Source organism: Marmota flaviventris, chromosome 1, assembly GCF_047511675.1.
Source record: "Marmota flaviventris isolate mMarFla1 chromosome 1, mMarFla1.hap1, whole genome shotgun sequence".
NCBI classification, from domain to species: domain Eukaryota; kingdom Metazoa; phylum Chordata; class Mammalia; order Rodentia; family Sciuridae; genus Marmota; species Marmota flaviventris.
This window is the reverse complement of record NC_092498.1, coordinates 201,794,032-201,821,025: the sequence shown is the minus strand read 5'-3', so window position 1 is coordinate 201,821,025 and position 26,994 is coordinate 201,794,032. Positions and strand designations below refer to the sequence as shown.

At 37.6% G+C, this 26,994-nt stretch overlaps 1 protein-coding gene across 1 annotated transcript in view; it reads right to left on the bottom strand.

Annotated features, from left to right (window-relative positions):
- Positions 1 to 1,573: 1,573 nt before the first annotated feature.
- The window catches only part of Kif15 (kinesin family member 15), a 55,548-nt gene continuing 30,127 nt past the window's right edge, over positions 1,574 to 26,994 (bottom strand). The window contains exons 17-35 of the mRNA XM_027932345.2: positions 25,631 to 25,816; positions 24,714 to 24,821; positions 23,590 to 23,695; positions 22,572 to 22,737; positions 21,714 to 21,864; positions 21,418 to 21,503; positions 20,308 to 20,377; positions 19,868 to 19,954; positions 19,023 to 19,127; positions 17,975 to 18,097; positions 14,652 to 14,798; positions 12,579 to 12,680; positions 11,492 to 11,659; positions 10,049 to 10,158; positions 7,287 to 7,362; positions 6,800 to 6,837; positions 2,830 to 2,995; positions 2,456 to 2,587; positions 1,574 to 2,112 (exon numbers count right to left, since the gene is read on the bottom strand). Coding sequence (XP_027788146.2) covers positions 2,050 to 2,112; positions 2,456 to 2,587; positions 2,830 to 2,995; positions 6,800 to 6,837; positions 7,287 to 7,362; positions 10,049 to 10,158; positions 11,492 to 11,659; positions 12,579 to 12,680; positions 14,652 to 14,798; positions 17,975 to 18,097; positions 19,023 to 19,127; positions 19,868 to 19,954; positions 20,308 to 20,377; positions 21,418 to 21,503; positions 21,714 to 21,864; positions 22,572 to 22,737; positions 23,590 to 23,695; positions 24,714 to 24,821; positions 25,631 to 25,816 — 2,190 coding nt within the window. The 3' untranslated portion in view covers positions 1,574 to 2,049. The remainder of the gene's footprint in view (positions 2,113 to 2,455; positions 2,588 to 2,829; positions 2,996 to 6,799; positions 6,838 to 7,286; positions 7,363 to 10,048; positions 10,159 to 11,491; positions 11,660 to 12,578; positions 12,681 to 14,651; positions 14,799 to 17,974; positions 18,098 to 19,022; positions 19,128 to 19,867; positions 19,955 to 20,307; positions 20,378 to 21,417; positions 21,504 to 21,713; positions 21,865 to 22,571; positions 22,738 to 23,589; positions 23,696 to 24,713; positions 24,822 to 25,630; positions 25,817 to 26,994) is intronic.

Below are 26,994 nucleotides of genomic sequence, written 5' to 3'. Positions count from 1 at the left end.
TTGATAAAAGGCGGGGAGCAGTAGGGAGAACCCCATGATGTATGTGATACTGTGAATGGAGTGACACTTCTACAAGCAAAGGAACACAAAGGATTGTTGGCAACATCAGGAACTGAGAGAATGGCATGGGACATATGCTCTTCCGGGCCAACACACCTTGATTTTGGACTTCTGGCCCCAGAACTGTGAGAAAATAAACTGTTGCTTTAAGTCACCCAGTCTGTCATTGGTTATGGCAGCCCTAGCTAAACACAGGTGATAAGGACCCAAGCCTCTTCACTACCAGTGTCAGTACTCTACCTTCTCCCTCCAAGGCAGTTGCTACCTTTTACATTCCCAGCTTTTAGGGATTTACTACTATTCCTTGAGACTTCAAACATACATTAAATTTAAACTTCTTTCTACAGCTTTATTAAGAGGTATAACTCAAAAACTGTAAAATTCACTGATTTCTTTTTGGCAGTATTAGTGATTGAATCCAGGGCTTCTTACAGTCTAGGCAAGTGCTCTTCAACTGAGTTATATCCCCAATTCTTAAAAAAAAATTTTTTTCAATATATGTATGTGTTTGTTGGTACTTTGGATGAACCTAGGGGTTTTCTAACATTGAGCTTCATCCCCAGCACAATTTTTATTTTGAGATAGGGTCTTGATAAGTTGGCTTAGGATGGTCATGGATTTGGAGTCCTCCTACCTCAGCCTCCCAAGTGTCTGGGTGTGTATGACCATGCTTGGCCAAATTCACTCAAGTATACAATTCAATCTTTAGTAATTTAGAGTTGCGTAGCCATGTGCACAAACTACATTTCTGTCACTTGAAAAAGTTCCCTCATGCCATACAGTCTTTCATACACCAAGCCAAGCAACCAATGATCTGCTTCCCATTGTTTTGCATTTTCTGAACATTTTACATAAACAAAAGCGTGTGATATACATGTAGTCCTTTGGGTCTGGTATCTTTTATTTAGCATGTGTTGTGAGGGATCAGTTTGTCCCTTGTATTGCTCAGTAGTAGTATTCCCCAATATGAAAAAATGTTGAAAAGCCTTAGTCACCAGGGAAATACAAGTGATATACCAGTACAGACCTACGAGGATAGCTGTAGAAAGATGGCTCTGGGACTGTAAAATGGCACAGCCAAATGGTATATTTGGAAAAGGTAAGCAATGTCTAGAAAGTTAGACACTTGCTTCACAGATGACCTAGCAATTCCATTCCTAGATATGAATCCTATGTCCACACCAAGATTTACATATTTACAGTGACATTATTTCCAAGTTGGAAACAATTCAAATGTCCATCACCTGATGAAGAGATATATAAAATGTGACATATTCATATAATGGAGTATTATTCTCAATAAAAAAAGAATTAAGTTCCAATACACAGAAGCTCCTTGAGGGCAGGAGTTTGTATTTGCTTTGTTCACTGATGAGCAGAGCCTGGCATCCAGTAGGAGCTCCACTAAGTATATGCTGAATAACCAGGGAATAAACAATCTAAGACACTTCATTGTTTTTTAAAGACTTTATTTGAAAAATGTTCAATATTTACAATCATAGAAAATGCTCATGAGAATAAAGAATACAAAAAAAAAAAAAAAAACCACACAACTATATTAACAAATTCACTACAAAACCAACCATTAGCTTCACTGAAAGTTACTGAACCACCATATATTGTTAGAGCTGCCACAAGAATCAAAGGAGATTACCTGAGAAGAAAATGATCTAACAGCTACTGCAAACCTTAGCTACAGGTTCTTATTTTAAAGACAAAAGGGTTTTTTCAGTATTTACAACCAATTTCAAGTCTGAAAATGGAGACGTAGCACCCTTAATAGTATGCTGCATACTGTCACAGGTGTACCTGTATACAGTATGTTCATTAGAAAACTCAAGGGTCATTTTCTGCCCCCCTATACACATGTCATAATTAAGATCCTCAAATTCAGCTCTGCTAAGTAGACAAGACTATGTCTTACTTTTGAGAAAAATAAAAAATAAAAATCTCCAAACAAGATGATGCCTTGGTAGTTGACCAGGATCCTTAGGATTCACTCTTTTTCTTTTCCTTTAAAAATATATTTTCAGCACGCAACTTTTCTGACTCCTATAAGTAATTTAAAAAAAAGAAAAAAAAGAATTAAAAGAAAAAAAATTAAAGCCCTAATTCTTTCAGGAGTACAGGAGGAGTTATTCTTACCATTTATTACGTTTATATTTCAAATTAAGATTAGAATGTTTGATTTTTAAACTACTCAACAAACAAAAACTGGCATTTATGAGAATTTTAACTGATTCAATTATGTCAGATTAGTAATGAACAGAATTATTTTGAATTTAGGAAGTTCTCTGAAGCTGTTAATTGACGCAGTCATTAAATTTTAATTAATTTTACCAAGAGAATCACTTTGAATTCAGAGTGAATTTATTCAGAATGCTTTTCAGTGTACCTCGACAAGCCTGACATTTTCCTTCTTCAGTCGCACTACGTATTGAATCTTCTGATGCAGGTTTTGGTGGCCCACCAGCTTCCCATTCTCCTCAGTGAGAAATTCCACCTGCTTCCTTAGCATCGTCATCTCCTGCAGGAAAATCACCCCAAGGAGGTAAACGAGAAGCAGAACTTTCAAAATTACATTACTTCTTGCCCTCCAAGAACACAGGAAGTGAGAGTCCAGATCCCCAGCTTCTGTGGCCACACACCTCTGTGTACATGAGAGAAACGTGGAAGCAAGGACATGCAATCACAGAACTGAGCTTGTGTGGATTAGTTGTATTTATTTAAGTGTCCTAAGAACCGTGAGAAGTCCCCACGCTAACACACCTGGGACCTTCTCTCACTCTCTTCATACATCTCTTCCAGTTTTGATCTCAGACGTTCCTTTTCCTGGAAGGCTTTAGACTCTAATGCTCTGGTTCGAACAATTTCCTCAATCATCCGGAGACACTCCATTTCCCTGATGTGAAGAGCACCCTGGACTTCTTCTAGACTGTGTAAGAATAAATATTTCATGGTATGCCAAAAGAATGTATCTGAAAAACAGCACTCGAATTAGATATTTCCCCTCTAAGCCCCAAATTAAAATTTGGAAGCATCACTGATATTCAGATCCCTCCAGTCAGCAACAGAAGAAAGCCAGGCTGGGGGTGTGGCTCTGGGCGAGTGCTTTCCTGGCCTGCACCAAGCAGAAAGCCAGTGCCGCAGAACAGAGGAGCTTTTTTTAGTTAGTTACCCAAGACCTTCTCTTCTCTTTTATCTCGGAAAACTTCAAAACACTTAAAAAAAAAAAAAAAAAAAGATCAAGAATGAAATTTTTCAGCCCACTCAGAGCAGAAGTAATCTAAGTATCACCACAGTCTGCATGGTTTATTCATTGTCCCATATCTCTGTAATCATTTCCAATTTTGAAAACTGGTCCTCAGTGGGACACCAGTCATTTCTTCAAGGGTATGCAATTTAGAATTTAGAATTTTATATAACTATCAACTGAAAAGAAACATAAGAAATAAGGTTATTATTTTTTAATAGAGTTTAAGGGACTTCATAAAATTGTTTGAATATAGTTTCCCAAGAGGAACCAACGCTTTTTATTATACAATGCACATGCGATGTAATCTTGAAATCTTGATTACTGAAATTATGCAGTATGCAGAACTTACTATACTACTGCAGGCCAGTTTTCTGTGGGTTTAACCTGATAAGACAATGTCTACCATTTGCTGGGTCCAATTCCCATGCCCAGTGATGTGTGTGCTCCTACCTGTTTCAAGGACTCCTGGTTACTAGACTGTAAGTTACATGCCAAGATAGATAGCTTTTATTCTTTTTTAAAAAGGTCTCAAATGAATATTATTTCTAAAATGGCTCTGATTCTACAAACCATATGTCTGGATTCTCAAAGATCCTGTAATAAGCCGGCACAGTGGCACACACTTATAATCCCAGTGGTTAGGGAAGCTGAGATAAGAAGTCCGAGAGTTCAAAGCCAGCCTCGGTGAGGTGCTAAGCAACTCAGTGAGACCCTGTCTCTAAATAAAATACAAAATAGGGCTGGGGATGTGGCTCAGTGGTTGAGTGCCCCTGAGTTCAATCCCTGTTACCGCTCCCCCACCCCCGCAAAAAGAAAAGCTTCTGTAAAAGATCTGGGGTTCCTGGCTTAGTTGTACCACTAACTGATTGGAAGACAGTCTCTGAACTACTCATATGCAAATGAAAAGGTTGTTTCCACATGTAGCACATGTATACACTTTTGAGCCTATGAAACAAATGACTCAATGATTAAGTAATGAATCTTTCACAGGTTGGGTGGTCTTTGACCACCTGATCAAACAAAGATCATTAAAACAGTATTTCTGATGAGAGAGCACCATGATTTGGGGTGGGGGTGGGGGGCAGTGCTGAGGATAGAACCCAAGGCTGCACACATGCTAGGCAAGTGCTCTGCCTCTTAGCTAGATTCCTAACCCACCATGTAAGTTTTGGCATATTAACTTGGAAAGAGTTCAAATAATTGGATGACAGTACTCTTAACTCCTTCCACTGCTATTTGCTAGTATGTAAATGTATGAAAAAAGATTTCTCAACATTTATATCTATAAAAACATGAACAGAAATGATAATGAATACCTGTCTCATTTTAGAATCAAGTGTAACAGAACAGCGAGTCATTTGAAGACAAAGCATTAGAATAAAATGCATTAAAAGATGCATTTCCACTAAAATCTTATTAAGTATAGCCAGGATATGGTGGTGCATGCCTGGAATTCCAGCTACTCAAGAGGCTGAGAGGCAAAAGGATCACAACTTTGAGGCCAGCCTGGGCAAATTAGACTCTGTCTGGGAAAAAAAAAAAAAAAAAAGGTGGTGGTGGTGGGGTTGGGGGTGGGCTCTAGAGATATTGATAGAGCACTTATTTAGCATGTGCAAGTCCCTGAGTTTGTTCAATACCCAGTACTTAAAAAAAAAAAAAAAAATTTAAATTTAGGAATTTAATGGCAGAGTACTTGCCTAGCCTGTGTGAGGCACTGGGTTTCATCAGTACCACATAAAAACAAACAAATAAATAAAGGTATGCTGTCCACCTACAAAACAAAAAAACAAAACAAACAAACAAAAAAAACCTAGGAAGAAATACAACACTTGTACACTTATAACCATATGATTTAACATACATTTTGGAGGCTGGGAACATGGCTCAGTGCATGCTAGCAGCCCAGCACAAACAATGCCTCCAGCTTGCACAAGGCTGTGGGGTTTGACTCCTAGCACAACAAAAACCCTCAAAAGGGTTACCCTTAGCTTGTGTACATATTTTCATTGCTAAGTAGAATGATGGGTTAATCAATAAAATATTCCCCCCCCAAATATAATTTATTGGGATAAAATTCTGCAGAGTACAGAATGGAAACTCAATTTCAAAGGAAAAGGGAACAATGTATAATTTTAGACTCAGAAATTTGCTGTTTTTTTTTTTTTTTTTTAAACCTAGGGTTGTGCTTAATCACTGAGCCACATCCCTCACATTTTTTTTTTTTTTTGAGAGAGAGAGAAAGAGAGAGAGAGAGAGAGAATTTTTTTTTTTAATATTTATTTTTTAGTTTTCGGCGGACACAACATCTTTGTTTGTATGTGGTGCTGAGGATCGAACCCGGGCCGCACGCATGCCAGGCAAGCGCGCTACAGCTTGAGCCACATCCCCAGCCACATCCCTCACATTTTGAGACAGGGTCTTGCTAAGTTGATTAGAGCCTCACTAAATTGATGAGGTTGGCCTCGAACTTGGGATCCTCACCCCTCAGCCTCCCAAGTTCCTGGGATTATAGGCATGCACCATCATGCTTGGCTTGCTCATGCATTTTTTTTCAGTGCTGAGGAATCAAACCTAGGGCCTCATTCATGCTAGACAAGCACTCTACTGCAGCCCTCATTATCTTGCTTTTTTCTTTTTTCCCCCCTTTCCCTTTTTGTGGTACTAGGGATTGGACTCAATGGTCCTCTACCACTGAGTTACATCCCCAGCCCTTTTTCATTTTATTTTGAGAGAGAATCTTGCTAAAATGCCCAAGCTGGCCTCAAACTTCAGATCTTCCTGTCTTGGGCCTCCCAAGTTGCTAGGACTATATGTGTGTGCCACCATGCCCAGTCCTTCTTGTATTTTTAAATGGATAGAAAGTAGCAAATTGGTTGGAAACCTTTAAAAGAATGACAAGAGTTTTAATTGCAAATGTTATCATGTTCAACAAGCCAGACTATTCATCCTTTGCAAATAATTTAAATTTATAATGAAAAGTTTTAGATAAAAGGCCAAATTGAAAATATGTAAGAGGGTATATGGTAGCTCAAAATTCTCTTAAGATGTATAACAAGTAGAAATGTTTGAGGTCTCTGGATTGGTAATTACTCCATCTTTTGAATGTTATTTTATCATTTTATTGGTTACTTAGTTTGAACTTGACAGAAAATACACTGTACCTTGTTCATCAAAGAATGAGGCAATTTATAAGGATATATAAATTAATGTGAAAACTATATGAATAAATTAAAATCATGGCTTCAAAAAAAAAAATATGACCTGTGGGTACCAGGGGCCCTCCTCAAGGTTTTAAATCAGAGGGAACCAGAATAGATGTAAAAAGGGAATCCTGGCCAGTTATACTGTTCTTATGCCCATGAGGAGAAAACTGCATTCCTCAAGGGAAGTTAGGTTTTTCCATGTGCTTATTTTCTAAAATTCCCTTAGAGGAGAATAAAGAAAAGACAATCAAGCATTTGAACTACAAAATAGTTTACTTACTCTGCCTTCATTTTCATCATTTCTTCGACTATTTTACTCTATAATAAGATTAAAAAAAAAAAAAGGAAAAAAAAAAGATGGCTTAAGGTCCTTTATAACATCAAATTTCAAGATGTTAAAACATTAAAAAGACTGAAAAAGAAAGCAATCCATCCCTCATGCTAATAAAATCAAACCAATGTCCTCTCCCACAATCCCAGTCACACATACATCACGGGGTACATATTCACAAGGCTTCATGCGCTGTGCCTTCTAAGGCTGCTAAGTGAAGAACTGTACTGGGCACGCCGACCAGGCGACTTCCCACCAGGCACCAAGACAAACCCCCTGTACTTCTCAGCAATGTCTAAATGCTGACGGCAAATATTATGCTCAACAAAGGATATGCAGGAAAGACAGGAATCTCAGTAGCAAAATAGTTTCAAAAACATGTAGTTATGAAAACTTTCTCATAGAAAAAGACACTATTGTGTCACGTAAATCATACTTTAGCAAGTCTTTCTTTGATAATTTCTTCTTCTTCTTCACCCTTCAGCTGTTGATTGTTGGGATGATTCTGGTCACTGCATAGGTTAGAAGAGTGAACAGAGAAACATTGTCAAGTAGATCCAAGTATCAGTTTCAAATTCATTATATGTAGCAACGAAAGTTATGTCAAGAAAAGCTAACTCTTTGGTGACTGGGTCAAGTTAGTACAGTTGATATATGTGACCAACACATGGGATGAGTAAGGTTGCTCCCCAGAACTCAGGACTCATTCCTCCCAGTACAAAAACATGACAAGCAGAGCTGGGAAATCTAATCAAGACCTGGTTGAAAGTGAAAGTAGAAACTAATGCAGAGTGGTAATACCTGAAGATCAAATGGGGGCATGGCCTTGGATGAGCATGATCAGGTGGGAGGGGCCTTTTTGAGTGGGGAGTGTTTCTCAGGGGGCCTCTGGGTGGCTTGGCCCCTTGGAGCCCGACTTCCCCTTTGGATTCTCTACTCAGCTGGCACTTTCTGACCATTCTGGCTTCCCATGTATTGCAGATACTAGGGAAGGGGGTTCCCTAGGAACCACACAGAAATCTCTTCCTGAGAAAGGAATGCTCCCTAAATACAGACAGACGACGACACTCTGGATGGCACAGCCCCCTCTGTGAGGTGAGTTCCGAGGACAGTCCCACGGACAGCAAGACCTCCCCCTTAGAAAACCTGCCTGAATGCCGTGAGCTTCTCTAGGAATCTCTCTCTGTCGGGTGAGTACAAGACCATTTCTTGAAGGAAAACAGAAGCTACAGTAAGGTCTCTTTCCCTTAACGAATCTGGCAGCCTAGACAAAAATGGCAATGAGACTCCAGTGAGGAAGAACTCGACATTATGGGTGGGGGCGGGGGGCGCAGATGCTTCCTGGGTGCTAATCCAGGGATAGGCAAACTTTTCCTTTTCTTTTTCTTTTTTGGCAGTACTGGGGAGTGAACCCAGGGGTGCACTACCACTGAGCTACATCCTCAGCCCTTTTTATTTTTTATTTTGAGACAGAGTCTCACTAAGTTGCCTAGGCTGCTGTGAACTTGCAATCCTCCTGCCTCGGCCTTTGAGTTGCCAGGATTGTAGGTGTATATCACTGTGCCTGGCAAAGGTAAATTTTTCCTGTCAGGAACTATAGTAAGTATTTTAGGCTTTGGTGGCCGTTATCATCTCTGTCACAGCTACGCATCTGTCTACCGCAGCACTAAAGCAGCCATAACAATATTTAAGTGAAAAGTGACTATGTCCCAATAAAACTATTTGCGAAACAGGCTGTGGGCTGGACTTGACCCCTGGACTGTAGATCACCCCTTTTCCTGAGTTTTCAAAGAAGGTTTGGTGTGGCTCCTTCTACAAAGGACATGAGACTATGAAATAAAGTATTTAAATCATTTATTTAACCACAAATGAATCTGGGCATGTTCTATGTTCCATGTTTCTACCTACTCTTGAAAAAGGAATGGATGTGGGGGTGGAGCCTTTGGGAACTTAGGTGAGCAGACTGTGGACTGTGTTCATCAATTACCTAGAAGGAGAAAAAAGTTGCTTATCAAAAATGTAGACTTCTGCCTTAAATCCTGCCCTACAAAATCTGACTCTGATGCTTATTAAAACTGGGAAATAACTATTTAAAAAAAGATTGTTAGTACAGTTCCATCACCACCCTCAAATCTCTTGTCTCAGATGGGTTGCTGGGGAGCTGTTAAAGACTTTCTGGCAACAGCACCTATCAGATAGATATTTCTGGGAAGCTGAATTCAGTAAGGTCCTCTATCCCAGAGACCGCCCCCCCAACCCTGGTTCCTTTCAACATCCCACATAATTTTATAGCCCCTCTCGTCTTTAGTCCTTCATGAAGAAAATTAACAATAGGTTGGATCATAATCCTACCTTGGGTACTTATTAAGTACCTTTTATTGAGTGACACTGTTAGTCAAGCATGTAACTGGTACTTTACATAAGTTTATGTTGTTCTGGGGCTGGACATGGAATCCAGAGCTCAGGCATGTTGGCAAGTGCTCTGACACTCAACCACATTCTCAATCGTGTGTATACATGTTCTTTTTAATCTTCAAAACATCTTGGGAAGAAGATAGAACTTTCCTCACTTTAATGTTAAGGAGACCAAGGCACTAAGAGGTTAAAAAATGTGTTCAAAATCACAAGGCTTTTAAATGTCAGAGATAGGACCTAGGTCTGGATGTGGCTGGCTGGTGGCACTATGTTATGTATAAATGCACAGATGCAACTAAACAACTGCTCTAAGCTGAGGCCAAATCACACACACAGAGATGGTCATGGCAGGGAACTCTCTGTGTATAAGGCTGAGGATGTTCTGGCTCAGCCCAGGAGTGTTCCTGGACCGTGAATTATGATGGCAGGAATCCTCCCCTTTTTCAGCAGCCTTCTTGAACTTTGTCTTGTTGAATTTACTATTTAAAAAAAAATCTTTTTTAAGTAAAAGTAATTTGATTAAAATATTTCACACATTATAAATTCATTCCAGTAGCTTTACAGTGCAAAGGGTAACAGAGTAGCTGAGACCACAAATGCCTTATCTTCCCACTCTGGAAAAAGACCAACACCCTCTCCAGACCTGCTTCAGATCAGCTAAGGGAGCACCTCCTGGGCTAGTGGAACATCATATACACCATGAAACCAACCCAATCTCACTCACCCAACCACACCCAGGCAGGCCAAGGTCTGGCCCACAGAATTCTGGTGGCTTCTTCTCACCTGTTGTCCTTCTGCCTTTTAATATCATCCAGCTGACTTTGTAGGAGCCAGTTTTTCTCTCTTAACTGCTGGGATTCCAGGCGCAGGTTTTCCATTGCAGACAACTGCTCCTAAGAACATACCAAAATCATGCTCTTCAGAAAACACATGACAATATTATTTTGCACCCCAAGTCCATGACTGCGGCGGGCATTCCTCTTTTAAGCTCCTCCTATGTACAGAATAGGGCAAGGGGTTTTGCTGAATAAAACAGAGATTGTGACAAGTTCTTGGAGGCCTAGAACTATGATTCACGACCATATCCATAGTGCTTTGAACAGTTTCTTATCAATATCACATAAGTCATTTGTTTATGTGGGTGGAATTTTCATAATTCCTTTAGGAGGAAAAAAATGACAAAAGTCTCTACTTTGATGCCATAGTCGATCCCTCAAAATACTTAATCAGATCCTAATTTAAAAATCACGAATTTAACCATCCAGAAGAAATAAACACTTGTCTGCAAGGAATATTCTTTTAAATTTAATTCTACTCTGATCTCTTTTAACCTGACCCAGTTTCTTCTACGTTTCAAGATCATGCCAACCCTGGGTGACAGCCCCATTCCTGAGATAGCATGAAGTGCCCTGAATTCAAAGGGAAGGAATGATCCTCTCTCCTTGACAAACAAAATCCAAGAGTGATACTGTCTTTACTTACATTATGTCACTTGGTTAACAACACCTAATTGAGTTCCTAAACAAACTCTCACTGCAGAGCAATGAACAGGCTAAATGCTAATTTCTGTGGGTATCCACATCCCTCCTCACATCTATCTATATACTCTTCACATGCCTCCACCCCAAATCATAGAAATGCCCTGCCACAACACACAGAAGAAATTAGTTTAAATTTATCACAGACGGAAATAAATCTCCTTCATATATAAGGAATGCCCACTAATCAATAAGAAAAAGTCCAATAACATAAAAATGGTGAAGGATATAGTTCACCATGAAAGAAAAACAAAAGATGTTGATGCTACTTTAAATAAGAAAAATTAAAACGACACTGAGATAACATGCTTATAAGATGGCAAAGACCTCAAAGTTGCATAGTACTATGAGGTGAAGTTTAAGGATACAGGCTGTCTCCTAATGACAGTGTAGTTGGTACAAATTGTATGATATGATACAACTGTGTGAAGGCCACATAGGGCAGGAAAAGGATGCTTACGGACTTAAATCAAGTGTACACACTGAAAAGCTCTAACAAATAAGAAAAAATAAGAAACCGGCTACCCCGGGACAGCAAACTAGGTAGCTAGGAACCAGAGGTAGGAGAAAGACTTTTCTCGGTTCACCTTCAGTTCTGTGCCCTTTGAATATCTATCCTTAGCAGCCTTGAGAATCCTGCTTATTTTTAAAAATTAAATTTACTAGAGGGGGAAAAGGACCCAGGTACCTTCATTCTGAGGATTTCAGCATTTTTGACTTCTCTGTCTTCATTCAGCTTTGTTACAAGATGTTGCAAAGATGTCTTAGAGGCTCTTCCATCTTCTATCTCTTGTTCTTGTGTTTCCAGGAGTTTTGCCAAGTGTGTTTGAAAATGAGGTGGTGGTGTTTTAGGACTCTAAAATAAAATCACATCTCATCCAAATACCCGATTAAGTGATGCTATACAGATTTCATAAATCTATATAGGTAACACACAGAATATGCATTTAAATGTATATGCCAAGAAGCTAGCACACAGTGCATGCTGAGACATAAGTTGGTTTAACTTATTATTCAAATTCATGTCCAAGTAAAACACACCAAAGACTGGTACTTTTATCAAGGAGAAAGCAGACAGAGGGCATTAGTGAAAAGACAAAGCTATCTCATTCCTTGGCACAAACCCAAAGGACTTAAAGTCAGCATACTCCTGTGAATTAGCCACATCAATGTTTATAGCAAGCTCATTTTACAATAGCTAAGCTATGGAACCAACCTAGGTGTCCTTCAACAGATGAATGAATAAAGAAAATGTGGTCTATTATAAACAATGGAATATTACTCAGCCATAAAGAAGAATGAAATTATGGCATTTGCCAGTAAACAGATGGAACTGGAGACTATAATTCTAAATGAAATAAGCCAATCCCCAAAACCAAAGGCTGAATGTTCTCCCTGATATGTGGATGCTAACATACAACAAGCGGAGGCAGGAAGAATAGAAGTTCATTGGATTAAACAATGGGAATGAAGAAAAGGAAGGTGGTGGGAAAAGGAAAGAGAGTAGAATGAATTAGAAATAACTTTCCTATGTTCATATATGACTATACGACCAGTGAAACTTCACATCACGTTCAACCAAAAGAATGAGATCCTAATTAGAATAAGTTATATACCATGTATGTATAATATGTCAAAATACACTCTACTGTTATATATACCTAAGATTAAAAAAAAAAAAGACAAAGCTATGGTTCTGGTAATTTCTACATTTTTATCATTCACAAAACAAACTATTCAGTCCTCCTGCAATGCATGCTTTTCTTGGGAAGTACCTGGGGATGCTCGGCAGCAAAATCCATTACGTGTTCTAGTTGCCTCATTTTGAAGTTATATTCATTCTTCTTCTGTTCTACTTCCTCTTTCTTTTGGATTAGCTGGGAAAATTGAACAGAAGAAAGGTTACAAGTTAGAAAATGATATGAAACACAGGGTCTAATTAGAAAAGACAAGCTTCCGCATCACCAATCATCAGGGAGATACAAATCAAAATCACAATAAGGTATCACCTCATACCTATTAGAATGGCTTCACACACACACAACACACACACACACACACAGGAAAATGGTATAGAGGTTTCCCCTGAAAAACTTAAACTAGAACTACCACCTGGCTGGCAATCTCACTTCTGGGTATGTAACCAAAGGAACAGAAACAATATGCCGAAGAGAACTTTGCTCTCCCATGTTCACTGCAGCCTTATTCACAATAGTCAAGTTATGGAGTAGATCTAAATGTCCACCAACAGATGAGTGGGTAAGAAAATGTGGTGTTCATAACCAAATGCTGTTCAGCCTTAAAAAGAAGCAGATTCAGTCATCTGCAATAACGGCATGGATAAAACTGGAAGGTGCTGTGCTAACTGAAATAAGCCAGAGGCAGAAAGCCAAAACACACATGATCTCACTTAAGTGTGGAATCTAAAAAAGCCAAACTCATAGAAGTAGAGAATAGTGGTTACCAGAGGCTGGGAGCAGAGGAAGTTGAATTGGTCATGTTGGTTAAGGGGTACAAAGTTTCAGGTGTACAGGAAAAATAAGTTTTTGAGATCTACTGCAATGTAATGTGAATATAATAAAAAAAAAAAAAGTCAATTAATTTGACTAAATAATCCCATAATGTGTGTTTGTATAAGATCACATTGTAGGGGCTGGGGATGTGGCTCAAGCGGTAGCGCGCTCGCCTGGCATGCGTGCGGCCCGGGTTCGATCCTCAGCATCACATACAAACAAAGATGTTGTGTCCGCCGAAAACTAAAAAATAAATATTAAAAAAAACTCTCTCTCTCTCTCTGTATCTCTCTCTCTCTCTCTCTCTCTCTAAAAAAAAAAGTAAAGCATGCTCAACTTTAAAAAAAAAAAAAAAAAAAAAAGATCACATTGTACCACATAAATATATATCTACCAATTTAAAAAAGGCATTTCTTGCTGGGTGTGATGGCATGCCTATAATCTCAGTGACTCAGGAGGCTGAGGTAGGGGGATCCCAAGTTCGAGGCCAGCCTTAGTACTTTAGCAAGGCCCTAAGCAACTGGGTGAGACCTTGTCTCAAGATAAAATATAAAAAGGATTGGCAATGTAACTCCGGGGTAAAGAACTCCTAGGTTCAACCCCAGTTAAAAAAAAAAAAAAACAAAGACATTTTAGTCAGGTGCAGTATCGCATTCCTATAATCCCACCAACTAGGGAAGCTCAGGCAGGGGGCAAGTTTGAGTCAGCCTGGGCAACTTAATGAGTCTCAAAAAATAAGAGTATCCTTGTGTTCAATCCATAATACTATGGAAATAAAATATAATAATAAAAATGTTTCTTAGAGAGTGAAGGAGGTGGCATCACTATACCAGACCTTAAACTATATTACAGAGCTATAGTAACAAAAATGGCAGGTATTGGCACCAAAATAGACTTGTAGACCAATGGTACAGAATAGAGGATGCAAAGACAAACCCACATAAATACAGTAAACCCAATAATCTCCTTTGCTCCCATAATTTGCCCTGATTTTTACTTTCTAAATTTATAATAAAAGGTTCATTTTAGAAAAATACAAAATGTAAAACAACAATAGTGGCCAAACAATGATGGTCAGCTGTACCCTCATCACAGTGGTTAGAAGTTGTGGCCATGTGCCAAGGACCCAGAGCAGGGAAGGATGTGGCCATGCAAGTGTCAATTCAAGTGAGCAAACCCAAATCCACAATCCACAGTGCAAATGCCAGATCACCTACACTCTCCTCGGTCTTCACCTTTTGTGTGCGGAGAAACCAGCCAAGGCAGGAATGTCTGACAACCTCCACTGTGGATTCTGCCTGACACCATCTTGAGTGACACCACTGTGCAGCTTACCTCGTGCTGAAGTTCCTGGATCAGGGCGTCCTTCTTGGTCAGTTCTTCCTGGGCTGACTGCAGCAGCTCTGAGTGTTTTTTCGAAGCCTCTGTAAGCATGTTCAGCTGCTCAGTGGCATGAGCCAGATCTTCACAGAGCATATCCCTCTGTTAGGGGACACAATCCCCATAAAGAAAAGAACTTGACTTTGATATTCCAATAAAGGTTCACAAGTCACTACTAATTTTTTAAAGGTTGATTTTTTTATGTAAAAAAAAAAAAAAGTCTTTTTTTTTCTTATGTGCTAGTGCTAATCCATTCCAAGAAAAACCAATAATTGATATTTAGGTGAACAGGCCTATACAGAAAAGTATTACACAGTAAATGCATAGCGATATCTCAGTGGGGGTTGAACTGCACTCCCCCCCAACCCTTAGGATCTTAAAGCTGATCTCTTTCCTGGGGAGGACTTGAGGTATAGAGCTTACCTGATGTCTCACTAATTGATTCTAGACTTTTATATACTAACAGGTAAATAGCTATCACAATACCCTACCACCAGGTCAGTTGGGTAGGGGCTGGGCAGTTCACCATTTCACAGGTCATCAATTTCAGAATGTAAGGTGATGGAAAGTAAGAGAAAATTAGAAGTCCTATAGATTGCACACATAATTCTTTATGTATGCAGTACATGTAATCACTATCAAACTGTGAAGAATCTGCTTATACTTCCTTTCCAAATCTATGCATGTATGTATTCATCTGCTTTTTAAAAACAACAACAACAACAAAAAAAAAAAACCTTGATATATTACAAACATTTTTCCATCTACTCACTCTTTTCTTGAATAATTTTCTTTGGGTGGGCTCCTTTTCATACAGATACATCACAGTTTAACCCATCACTGAATATTTTGGTTAACTTAAATTTTTCAGTATTAAATATACTTTTTTTTCTCATATCTAGATTTACTTCTTTAGGGTAATTTTCTAGAAGTACAAACTCAAAAGTATACACAAAAAACTTAAGGTACATATTACCAGATTATCTCTCTAAAGGCTGGACCGCAATACCTCCAAATGTCTACGAAATCATCCCCTTCTGCACATCTTCCTTGAGGCTTACACTTTACAACATATTTTAATTTGCACTTCTTCAATCCAAAGAGGTTTGTGTGCCGCTATATTCCTTTTTGTGGGGGATGCCCATGTACCTTTTTGCATCCACTTCCCTCCAACCAGGGATGTTCTGTCCCTTCTTGTGACTTGTAAGAGCTCACCTATGTATTCAGCTGATGACCCGATGTCATCAGTTGTAGCTTCCCCCAATCTATCCTTCAGTCTTATTTTTGTCTTTAACTTATATAATATTCCCTTTTTGGTTTCTAACCATAGTACCAAGATTTTTTTTCAAAGGGCCACTTTTAAAAACGATCTTCGGGATTCATCATGTCTTTGTATTTTCTAACACTTGTAATACCATTTGTTTAATCTAAGAACTTGCATTGGTAAGAATCTAATCTTATCTTTTCAAGTGGGTCTTTTCTTAATATTTATTGACAACCCATGTTCTCTTCACTGTTGTGAAATATCCCTTTTATCATTACACTAAATTCCTTCCCCTTCATGGTGGTCTATCTGTGCATGTTCCAAATTGTTGCAAAGATCTGACATCAGTCCAGCACTGAGATATTATTATGTCTAGTTCACAAATCTCTCTGCATTATTATTTTTCTACATTTTGTTGAGAAATTCTGTGTATTTATTTAAAGGAATTTTAAAATCCTCTTGTCAAATTTTTAAAAATTGAGATTTGAACTAGAATACATAAATTTCTATTTTTATAAAGCAATAATGTACCTTCCTCTGCAAGTCTCCTACAGGTTTATCCAAGTCTCAGCAAGTTTTGTCCTTGATACTTGCTAAACCTTCTTCCTAAGATTTTGATATACTATGTTTTTGTGAATTGCTGATGTACAGTAAAGCTATTTTTACAAACACTTAGCCAGGCACAGTGGAGCATGTTTGTAATCCTAGTAACTCAAGAGGCTGAGGTAGGACTGCCAAGTTCAAGGACAGCCTGGGCAAAGTCTTGTACAAATATTACCTCTTTTGGAAAGCTCTTTGGAATTTCCCCAGGCAGAATTACTTCCCTTCCTCCCTTTTCTGTGCTTCAAGTAACTTATTACATAGTAATACACTTAAGCTACAATGCCTATGTAACAATGTTTTAATCATTCTTCCATTCCCGAATGCCAGACCAGATATAGGTTGTATAATACGTAGATCCAATAAGTATTTGTTGAAGTTATTTAATTAGTTAGCACATTTTCCCAAGAAAACCTTATTTCTTTTTTTTCCCCAAAGAGTTACATTTTTTTAAAATTAAATTATTTATTTATTCTAATTTGTTATACACAATGGCAGAATGCAATTCATTTCATATTACACATATAGAGCACAATTTTTTCAAGTCACTGATTGTACACACAAAGTATTTTCACACCATTCCTGTCTTCATAGATGTACCTAGGGTAATGATGTCTAACTCATTCCACCATCATTCCTACCCCCTTTCCCCCTCCCTCCCCTTTGCTCTATCTAAAGTTCCTTCATTTCCTCCATGCCCCCTACCCCATCGCCATTATGAGAAAACCTTATTTCTAAAGCAAATGAAGAACAATATACATGGCAGATTACCATCTATATGAAAGTATTTAGGATTAATCTAAAATATCTCTGGAAGAATACATAAGAAACTGGTAACACTGGGTGGGTGCTTTACCACTGAGCTTCATTCTCAGTCCTATTTATTTATTTGTTTGTTTATTTTTAAATTCTGAGACAGGGTCTTGCTAAATTGCTGAGTCTGGCTTTAAACTCATAATATTTCTGCCTCAGCCTATTGAATCACTAGGATTACAGGTGTAAGCCACCATGCCTGGTTAGTACCACTTAATTTTTAAAAAGAACAACAACAAAACTAAAACCTACTTTAGCTAAAATGTAAGAGGCCACCCTGAAATCAAACTGTTAGCCAGTCTTTCCTTTGCTCCCATTCTCCCACTGCGCCCAAGTAAATGCCGACTCCACTCTGCATTCCTTACATGAGGAAGCCAGTTTAGGAACTTACCAGGGTATCATCACAAATGAATGAAAACAGATCAACTACCCAAAACAACAATTTTAGTGCTATCTCTGAATCGTCCAACCTCCCATGAGAAAAGTGGCTCTGATTTTAATCATTAAAAAAACCTTCTATTTTTTTTATTAAAAAACCTCCATGCAAAAATATACATATCAACAAGTAAGAAGACAAATAAAGTGCTGTGTTAACATCTACCTCAATGTCCTCAGAGAGTATTCTCAGCCTAAGGGTTTCTTTCAGATCCTGAATATCCACTTCCTGTCTCTTGATCAATGCTTTGCTCTCTTCTTTGTCAACCAAAGCAGAGTTGTATTTGCACTGCAGAAAAGAAAATCATGATACAAAATCTGTCTGCTTTATTAGCTGTTTATTTGTAGATTAAAATAATTTAAGAGCTGTGTGGTGATGACCAGATTAACAAGTTAGTTCAACAATACTTGTTAGTAAAGGAATGGAAGAATTGATGCACGTGGCAAAGAGAAGTAGGAAAGTCCCATAGATCAGTGAAAACACATCTGGTTTGGTCATCTTCATCAGGAGACTACCTTTGGAAAAACACATGGAGTGTGGCAAGCTCCTCTTGGAACCCAAAGGGGGACAAAACCTTCACCTTGACCCAAGCTGAGGAGGAAGCAACATCATTCAATTTAGATACATGAAGAAGAAAGAAGTAGTTACTTTAAGTCTAATACTGGGGAAACAAACCAATTTTCTCCATGATTAATGTCTCTGAACTTCATTAAAATGTGTTATTTTTTTCCTGGAAGCAACTAAGGAGCACCACCTCTTAGCTTTCACTGTCTCAGATAACACCCCGTTTTGTTCTTATCTGGTTTGTATCAGCAATTCCCAAGTGGTGCACGGAGAACATTGTTCCAGGACAGTGAAGTGTGGGAAATGCTACTAATTATGCTGCCTCCCAAAGATATGCATGCTGCACAATAAAGGCTTTGCAAGCAAGCAAACACAGTAATTCACTGAACTTCAATTTGTATTTCCAAAATTTTTTTTTAAGAGAGAGAGAGAGAGGGAGGGAGGGAGAGAGAGAGAGAGAGAGAGAGAATTTTAATATCCCGGGCCACACGCATGCCAGGCGAGCGCGCTACCACTTGAGCCACATCCCCAGCCCTGTATTTCCAAATTTACTTGATCCCAGAATCTTCAACGTTTGTTAACCCTTTGAGGAGTCTATGAAGTGTGTCTCATGCACAAATTTACTATCTTTTTTGGTGACTGAACTTACGTTTATGTCCTTCAGTTCTTGTTTCAGGGTGTCTATAGTTTCTGTTTTCTCACAGATTGATGTTCTTAGTTCCTGGATCTGGTTCATGAGTTCAGCTACAACTTCCTGATGAGGATAGAAACAGTATCTTCATACCCATTGATGTTAAGGACATCATTTTAAAGTGATAAACCATTTATCGTTCCTAATGGCAACATAAGAAGTCAATTTTATTTTAGCAAAATATCATATCACACTCCATTATTAATATCAATTTATATTTACTGGCTTTATTTTACTTTAATTGTTTTGGTTTTATAAATGAATAAGAGTTAGAGAAATAAGGATTTTTCCTAGGTCTACGTTATTAAGGCCTGTGTTTTTGTTTTTTGAGATGGGGATCTTTCTTTGTTGCCTAGGCTAGCCTCAAGCTCAGGATCCTATTGCCTCAACTTCCCAAGCAGCTGGAATTTCAGGGGTATATCACTGTATTCAATTTATACCTGATTTTTATACTTGGAGAAACATGTTATTTTTATTATTCCAGATAAAGTCAGCACGAAGGGATTTGAGAATTTGTATCATGGAACTTACAATTAATGAGAAAGGGGCACAATTATATCAGCAACCTACTTAAAAGGGCAGAATGTGTTTTACAAACACACTCTCTATTCAAAGCAACAGAACAGTTTCCGCTTGAAATTACTTGATAATTAACTTAATTGAAAGAAGCATTCTGTAAGCACCCTTGTCAACCAAAGCAGAGATGTATTTGCACCGGAGTGTGCAAATACAAACATGGAAATGGAAGCTTCCACCTTCCCTGAAGGTGGAATGTCAAGTCAGCATTTATAAACTCCACCTACCTTGTCAGACTCTCTAGACTTTTCCAGAGAATCGATCACTTTTTCAGTAACAAGCAAACTCTCTTCTAATTTCTGTACTTTTGCCATCTACAGAGAAAAACAAATACTTAAAAAAAGAATTAAATCATGACCACACATACATTATACATTAAAATACTAACCAACCAACCAAGCTGATTCCTGCTTTTCAACTATAGAGTCTATAAATAAGAGTAATACTTCAAAATGATCAACTGTGTTGAAAGGCAATGATACTGTGGGTTCTCCACCAGGAGGACAAATAAGGACCTATGATGATAGCCATTTAGGAGTTAGAAAAGTAAGAGCTAAAAAAATTAACTGATTTCCAACACTTAGAGCTGAAATAGTTTTTATAATAAACTTGTTTACATATCAGGTTCAAACTTCAAATTCTAGAGTCAGAATAACAGGAAATTTACCTGCTCTTCACACTTGGCCATCTCTTTCTGTTTCTCCTGACGTACAGCCTCAAGAACTTTTAAGATTTCTCTGGAACAGAAGAATTACATTTTAACCCATTCCATTCAATGTAAACAGGAACTGGGTCTGTTAGTTTGGAAGAGATTAAATGCAATACAATTGAAGTTTATTAAACACACCTTGGCTTTGTCAGTATATTCCAGTAGAAGTCAGAAAGTTGAACCATTTCAATGGCTAGTTAACAAGAGTCCAATTTTGTTTCATGATTATTTTCTTCAGAGTGTTTTGTACTCCTCAACATAACATGCATGTTTGTTAATTACTTGTCTCTTCTATGTTAAAGTTCAGTAGGACAGGGATGTTTTGTTTCACTGTTTTACTCTATACATTGTGGCATTTACCAGAATAGAGCCTGGCTTAATGAATATCACTAAATGTTTGCATGAGTGAGAATGTTAACAGCCTATCTCCTATCTAGATATAAGCTCTACATTTACCACTGTATACCAAAGCATGGAGATTCTATATCATAATAAGAACTCTATAAGTATTGATTGAAGAAACAACTCTTCCTTAAAGTGATCATGAGACTAAGCCCAAGAGTCTGACTAAAGGCTATCAAGGAAAAGAACTTGGAGAGAGAGAGAAAGAGAGAGAGAAGACAGAACAGCATTCCTGGTGAGGGACCAGAAAGAAAAAAGAACACCTAGAAAAAGTACAGTAGAAACAGAAATAAAAATCAGCCCCCACCTCCCAATAATAAATGGAACAGCTAGAAGTTATATATACTGTGACTTACAAAAGACTCTGAGTTCTGATTACTACCTGTCTCAATTCATTTAAAAGCACCATAGCTAGTTATTGCTAAGTTTCTTTATATAGCCAATTAACAAAAGCATCTGATATTCATTTCAGCAAACTTTAAAAGAAAAAGCTTTTTGTCTTTTTCTTTTTTTGTGGTACTGGCGATGGAACTCAGGGCCTCACACAGGCTATACAAAAGTGCTCCACCACTGAGCCACATCCCCAGCTGAAAATAACTCTTTGCAGGGTATTAGCAAGAAAACAAAAACAAACAAGACAAAGAATGTGATAGTGACAGCACTCACTTAGAACTGTTTTCTTTATCCTCTTCAAACTGTAATGATAATTTGTTGTTGCGTTCTTTTTCTGCCTCAAAAAGCTCCATCAAGTTCTAAAAGACAAACTTAACATTAGATTTTTGAAGACACTGCTATAAGCAATGTGTAGCCAACAAATATGTGGCATACCTTCCACGTGGCAGGCACTGAGGCTGGCTAGGGAAATAGCGGGAGGGAGTCAGGACTGTCCTTGCCTTTCACACAACAGAACAGCCACAGTCCTGGGTCACACTCACCCATTACCAATACCCTTTGTCACTTACATTGAGATCAGATTTCAGAGTCTCATTTTCTTTTTTGCAGTTTTGGAGATTTTTTGAAAGTTGGTCAATTTCAAATCTCATTACTTCCTGTAAGTTGTCATAGGAATCTTGTAGGCAAGCTTGGCTCTCAAGAAGCTTTTCATGTTCTAATCTTTACCAGGAAAACATTTTGCAATGGTAAACATAAGCATTCAATATTTTTATGAGTCAGATTATCTGCACTTAAATTTATTCTATCAACAAACCACTGCCAACTTACATAAACCTAATGAACACACACACACACACATAAATATGTATGTGTTTGTGGTGTAAACAGTATATATGAAGTAAGCAAAATAATTCAAGAAACAACACTACTGCTGTGCTGACTCATTCAGAGGCCACACAGCACCCGAGTGCCACATTAGAGAATAAGCAGTCCAATAAGTGAATTATTCAATGTTAGACCAGAAACAATGAGAAAGAATAAATTGTGTCCAGTATATTTAAAAAGCCAGGACATATTTAATACTTTTAAGGTAAATTTAAAAACCTAAATATTATGTATTCTTTACATTTTTGATGTAGGCCCACTCTGATAAGTAAATATAAGGATAATAAGATCCAATGAGATTAGTAGAGTGACTTAAGAAAAAAAATCACACAAAACTAGTTTGTAATAAAGCCAACATTAGACTCAGTGATTCAGAGGTTAAAACAAATGCCAGGTGTAAGAAAAGGTGTGCAGCTATAATAAATTACTAAAAATTACTACTTTGTTGAAGCAGTTTGAATTGGGTTTATACCACCTGCACGTCACATCATCCTGAGTTACAACCCATCAGGCACCTTGAAACCATCACACAACAACTCTACCTGACGTGGCCCAGCTGAAGCTGTACATGCACGTGTCTTTCAGAAAGCTCGTTGAATTCTTTTTCCTGACTCTTTTTGAATGAACTATACTCCAGTTTTACTGAAGAAAGCTCCTTGTCAGCAGAATGAAGAACTACTCGCAGGTCACGCACCTCACTTTTTAAAACTAAAAAACAAAACAAGTCCTCAACAGGTTTCATCACAAATATTTTTTATAAAGTACACGAATAAATTTGATGATACCATTAAGGACAGATATTGAACCAAGTGGTGGTACCCAAGAGACCTGAGATTTCTGTTTCATCTTCTCCCTACTGCATAGCTCTTCCTACATTTCTAGTTAAAGAAGAAGAGTTAACATCTCTCCCTCACTTACAGTTCACTTGACTTTTCTAGATTTCTCCTGTAAAATGTGCATCAAAACTCTTAAGAAAGAAACATCATGAGGTCTAACAAATTTCAAGTGACTTTATCTTAGTTATTGAAAATCTTTTGGTGATATACCAGAACTTTTCAATATGGGCTAAACACCTCTGGTCTTCCAGGGAATCTCCAACTGTAATATCAATTAGGTAACTTTTTAAATTAAAAAACAACAGAATAGCTATTTTTGTTGCTGCTGTGTTAGCTTTACTGTAAACTACTATATAAACTCTGATAAAGGGAGAAATAAGAAATGAGTGAAAAAACTGGGAATTCAAATGATGCTCCCAAAATTAAAAAAATAATGCTTTGTCAATATTAAAACACTCATATTATAAATTGAAGATACTTCATTTTCAAAGCAGTTTAATTAAGATGCTAAGCAAACATCTTTGTCATTTGTTTATCAAAAGTAATAAAAGTTTCTTTTTATAATATATTATCGTCACCACTGTCATGTAAACTCAAGTATGGTTGTCTAACAATAAAACAATCCAACCCCAAAACACAGGACGACATTTATTTAAATGAGTAAAAAGACACTGAGGTTACAGTATTCCTTCGGGTCACAAAACTCCTAACTGTTCAAACTTACAATCATTCTCAGTCTGAGTCTCTTGAAGCAGCTTTTCAAGGACATTTAACTGTGAGAGACGCTCTTCTTGCTGTTTGGTCCAATCAGTTCTTTCTGAAGAGAAAAGCTTTGGGAAAGAGATATGTTTACTGGAAAAGGAATACTGGTGGGGTAAGACAGTTTAAATCATCAGTTTGTTTCTGTTTTTTTTTTTTTTTAAATCCCCCCTAGTATTTGGGATTGAACCCCATCTCGTGCATGCTAGGCAAGCACTCTGCCACTCAGATATGTCCCCAGACTTTATTTTTATTTTGTATTATTTTGATACTAGGGATCAAACCTAGGGACACTTTACCATATGCTATATCCCCAGCCCTTCTGATTTTTATTTTGAGATTTGCTCAGGCTGGCCTTGAACTTGCAATCCTCTTGCCTCAGCCTCCTAAGTAGTTGGGATTATAGGAATATACAAAGTAGTAGGGGTGTATTATTACTGAGATACATCTCAGAACATTAATTTTCATATTGAGACAAGGTCTCACTAAATTGCAGAGCCTGGCCTCAAACTCCTGCCCCAGACTCCCAAGTCACTGGAAGTACAGGAGTGTGCCACCATGCCCAGCAAAGGCTGTTTTTTTTTTTTTTGGGGGGGGTGTTGGTACTGGGGATTGAACTCAAGGATGCTTTATTACCAAGCCACATCCCCAGCCCTTTTTTATATTTTATTAGAGCAGGGTCCTGCTGAGTTACTTAGGGCCTCACTAAGTTGCTGAGGCTGAGTTTGAATTTACTATCCTCCTGCCTCAGCCTCCTGAGTCGCTGGGATTATAGGCATGCACCACTGTACCCTACTAAGGCTGTTTTTCAAGTCTAATTTTTTAAGGTCTCTGATAAGAAAAAATCTGGCTATTCCAGGAATCACAGTGAAGAGAAACAGAGTGTAAGAATGTGGATGGGCCATCTTGTTTTCTTCTCAACAAACAGAATGGAACTGACAATTCAGACAATGTCAACATCTGCCTTAAGACCAGAGTAGTCTTCAAAGTTAAAGTTGATCGAGGATCTGTGAGGGCATTTTTGTCCCATAATGCTCTACTTTGAGTGCTTGTTTCACACACTGACTGAGGCCAAGCTCCCGGGCTCACCTCCTGCATTTGTGCCGAATGATGCTCCAGTTTGTCAATATGCTGCTGAAGCTTCAGGTTTTTATGCTCTTCCTCATCTAGCTTGACTTGAAGAGCATTCATTTGTTCCTGCAATACACAAATTTCAGTCCATTAAAACTCTTTTAATGGAATTCACATACCATCACCATTTCTTTTTAATTAAAGAGAAAAGAAATCAAAAGTGAACAAGCTTAAAACTCCATAGGAATAAAGATAGCAAAGGTCTGTTTGAAGCCAGAAAACTTCAAAAGCCTATCCTGACAATTTCTGATGTTTCAGAATTACTCTTGTGTGGTCCATCAAAGTAGATAATTTAAACCCAAAGAACACAAGGGATTAGAATTAAAACCTAGAGGCATCTTGAGATTGCTAAAAGCTTCCTCAGAGATGCATGGGACACTTCAGTAGGAAGACCTCAATGGCTTGGAAGGATCAAATTACTGGGATTCAAGGTGATCTGGTCCACTCCAGGTTTTACTGAACAGAATTTTTTTTTTTTTTTTTTTTTTTAATTTTCAAACCAGAATTCTGAAATAATCAAATTTCACAAGTTATTACAAATACATGAAAAGCTGTCTAAAATTTGATTTATACTAAAATTCTGTGTCAAATATCTGAACTTTCTTTAGCAGATAAACCACATAAACCAGTTTTGAAACTTGAAGCTAGCAATTATGGTCATTTTACACAAGGGAATCAAAGTCCATGGAGAATAGAGAATGATTTTCTGAAGACTGCAAAATGAATTAAAAGAACATGAGTAGACTGGTTTCTAAGCTAGTGCCCTTTATACACTCACACTTAACACTACAGTTTCAGGGAGTTAAAATGATAGACAAAGAAAATTATTTAACTGAATGTCTAATTATTTACCTTTTTAAAACCTAGAACATTACCTGCACTTTTTTAAGCTCTTCAGAAATAGCCTCAAAAGCTTGTTCATTCATCTCAGGTGGAACTGGTTCATTTAATATATCATTATCTAATATGCTAGAATTACACACAAAGCTCCCCATTTCAGGGCTTAATTTTGGTACTAATCGAGAACGAAGTTGATAAGCCTTGGTTGGTGTAGTTATAATCTGAAAAAAAAATGATTATGGAAAACAATATTAGCACACATGAAAAAAATAGCATATTTAGTAATTTTATGAAGAGAGAAGACAAAAATTAAAGCCTGTAATTCCAGCTACTCAGAGGTTAATGCAGGAAGTTCACAGGTTCAAGGCCAGGCTGGATAACTTAGTGAGACCCTGTCTCAAGATGAAAAAATAAGAAGGGCTAGAAATACAGCTGAGTGATCGAGTGTACCTAGCTTCAATCTCTAGTATTAAGAAAAAAAAAAATGAAATCTATTCAAAAGAAAGGAAAAAGTGTCCCTGAAGAAACAGAAGACATGACTAAATAGAAATAATTTTTTAAAAATATTTTTTAGTTGTCAATGGATCTTTTATTTTATTTATTTATATGCGATGCTAAGGATGGAACCTAGGGCCTCACACATGTCAGGCAAGTGCTCTACCACTGAGCCACAACCCCAGCCCTAAATAGAAATAATTCTATCAATTCAATACAGTTCCAAGCAAAATTCTAATAAGGTTTTAAAAAATGAAACTTGGTAAATTGATATCCAACTTTGTATAAAGAATAAATGTACAAGACACACTTCCCATCCAATATAAAGTCACATTATAAACAGGGTATTAAAACAGTAATTTAGCATGTTATAGTCAAAAAATTGGAAAAACATACAAAGTCCACAAACAGAAGATTTATGTGTAGAGATTTCAAATTAGTGAGAAAAACATGGATTTTTTAAAAAGTTAAATCTTTCTACTACCATTCTCAAAAATAAAATAAAAGGTATACAAAGATCTCAATGTAAAAACAAAGATAAAAGGTCAATAAGCCTGGCTACATCAAAAATGAAAAACTACCATGTAACAAAAATACCACATGCAAAGATGAAAGACAACACCATGGCCAAATATGTTGACAATGTATGTAAGAAACAAAAGATTAATATATAAAAATGCCAACAAATTCCAAGAAAAAGATAAACTACCAATAGAAATGGGCTTTTTTTCCCTACAGAGAAGGATAATACAAATAAATGGACATGAACATATGAAAAGACATTCATCCTCACTAGAAGTAAAGTGGGAACTAAAACCTTAAAAAGATCCTGATTTTCATGCATGAGATTGTAGTAAGAATTAAAGAGCCTGATGATGTCCATTAGTGGGATGGTGTTCTTCTA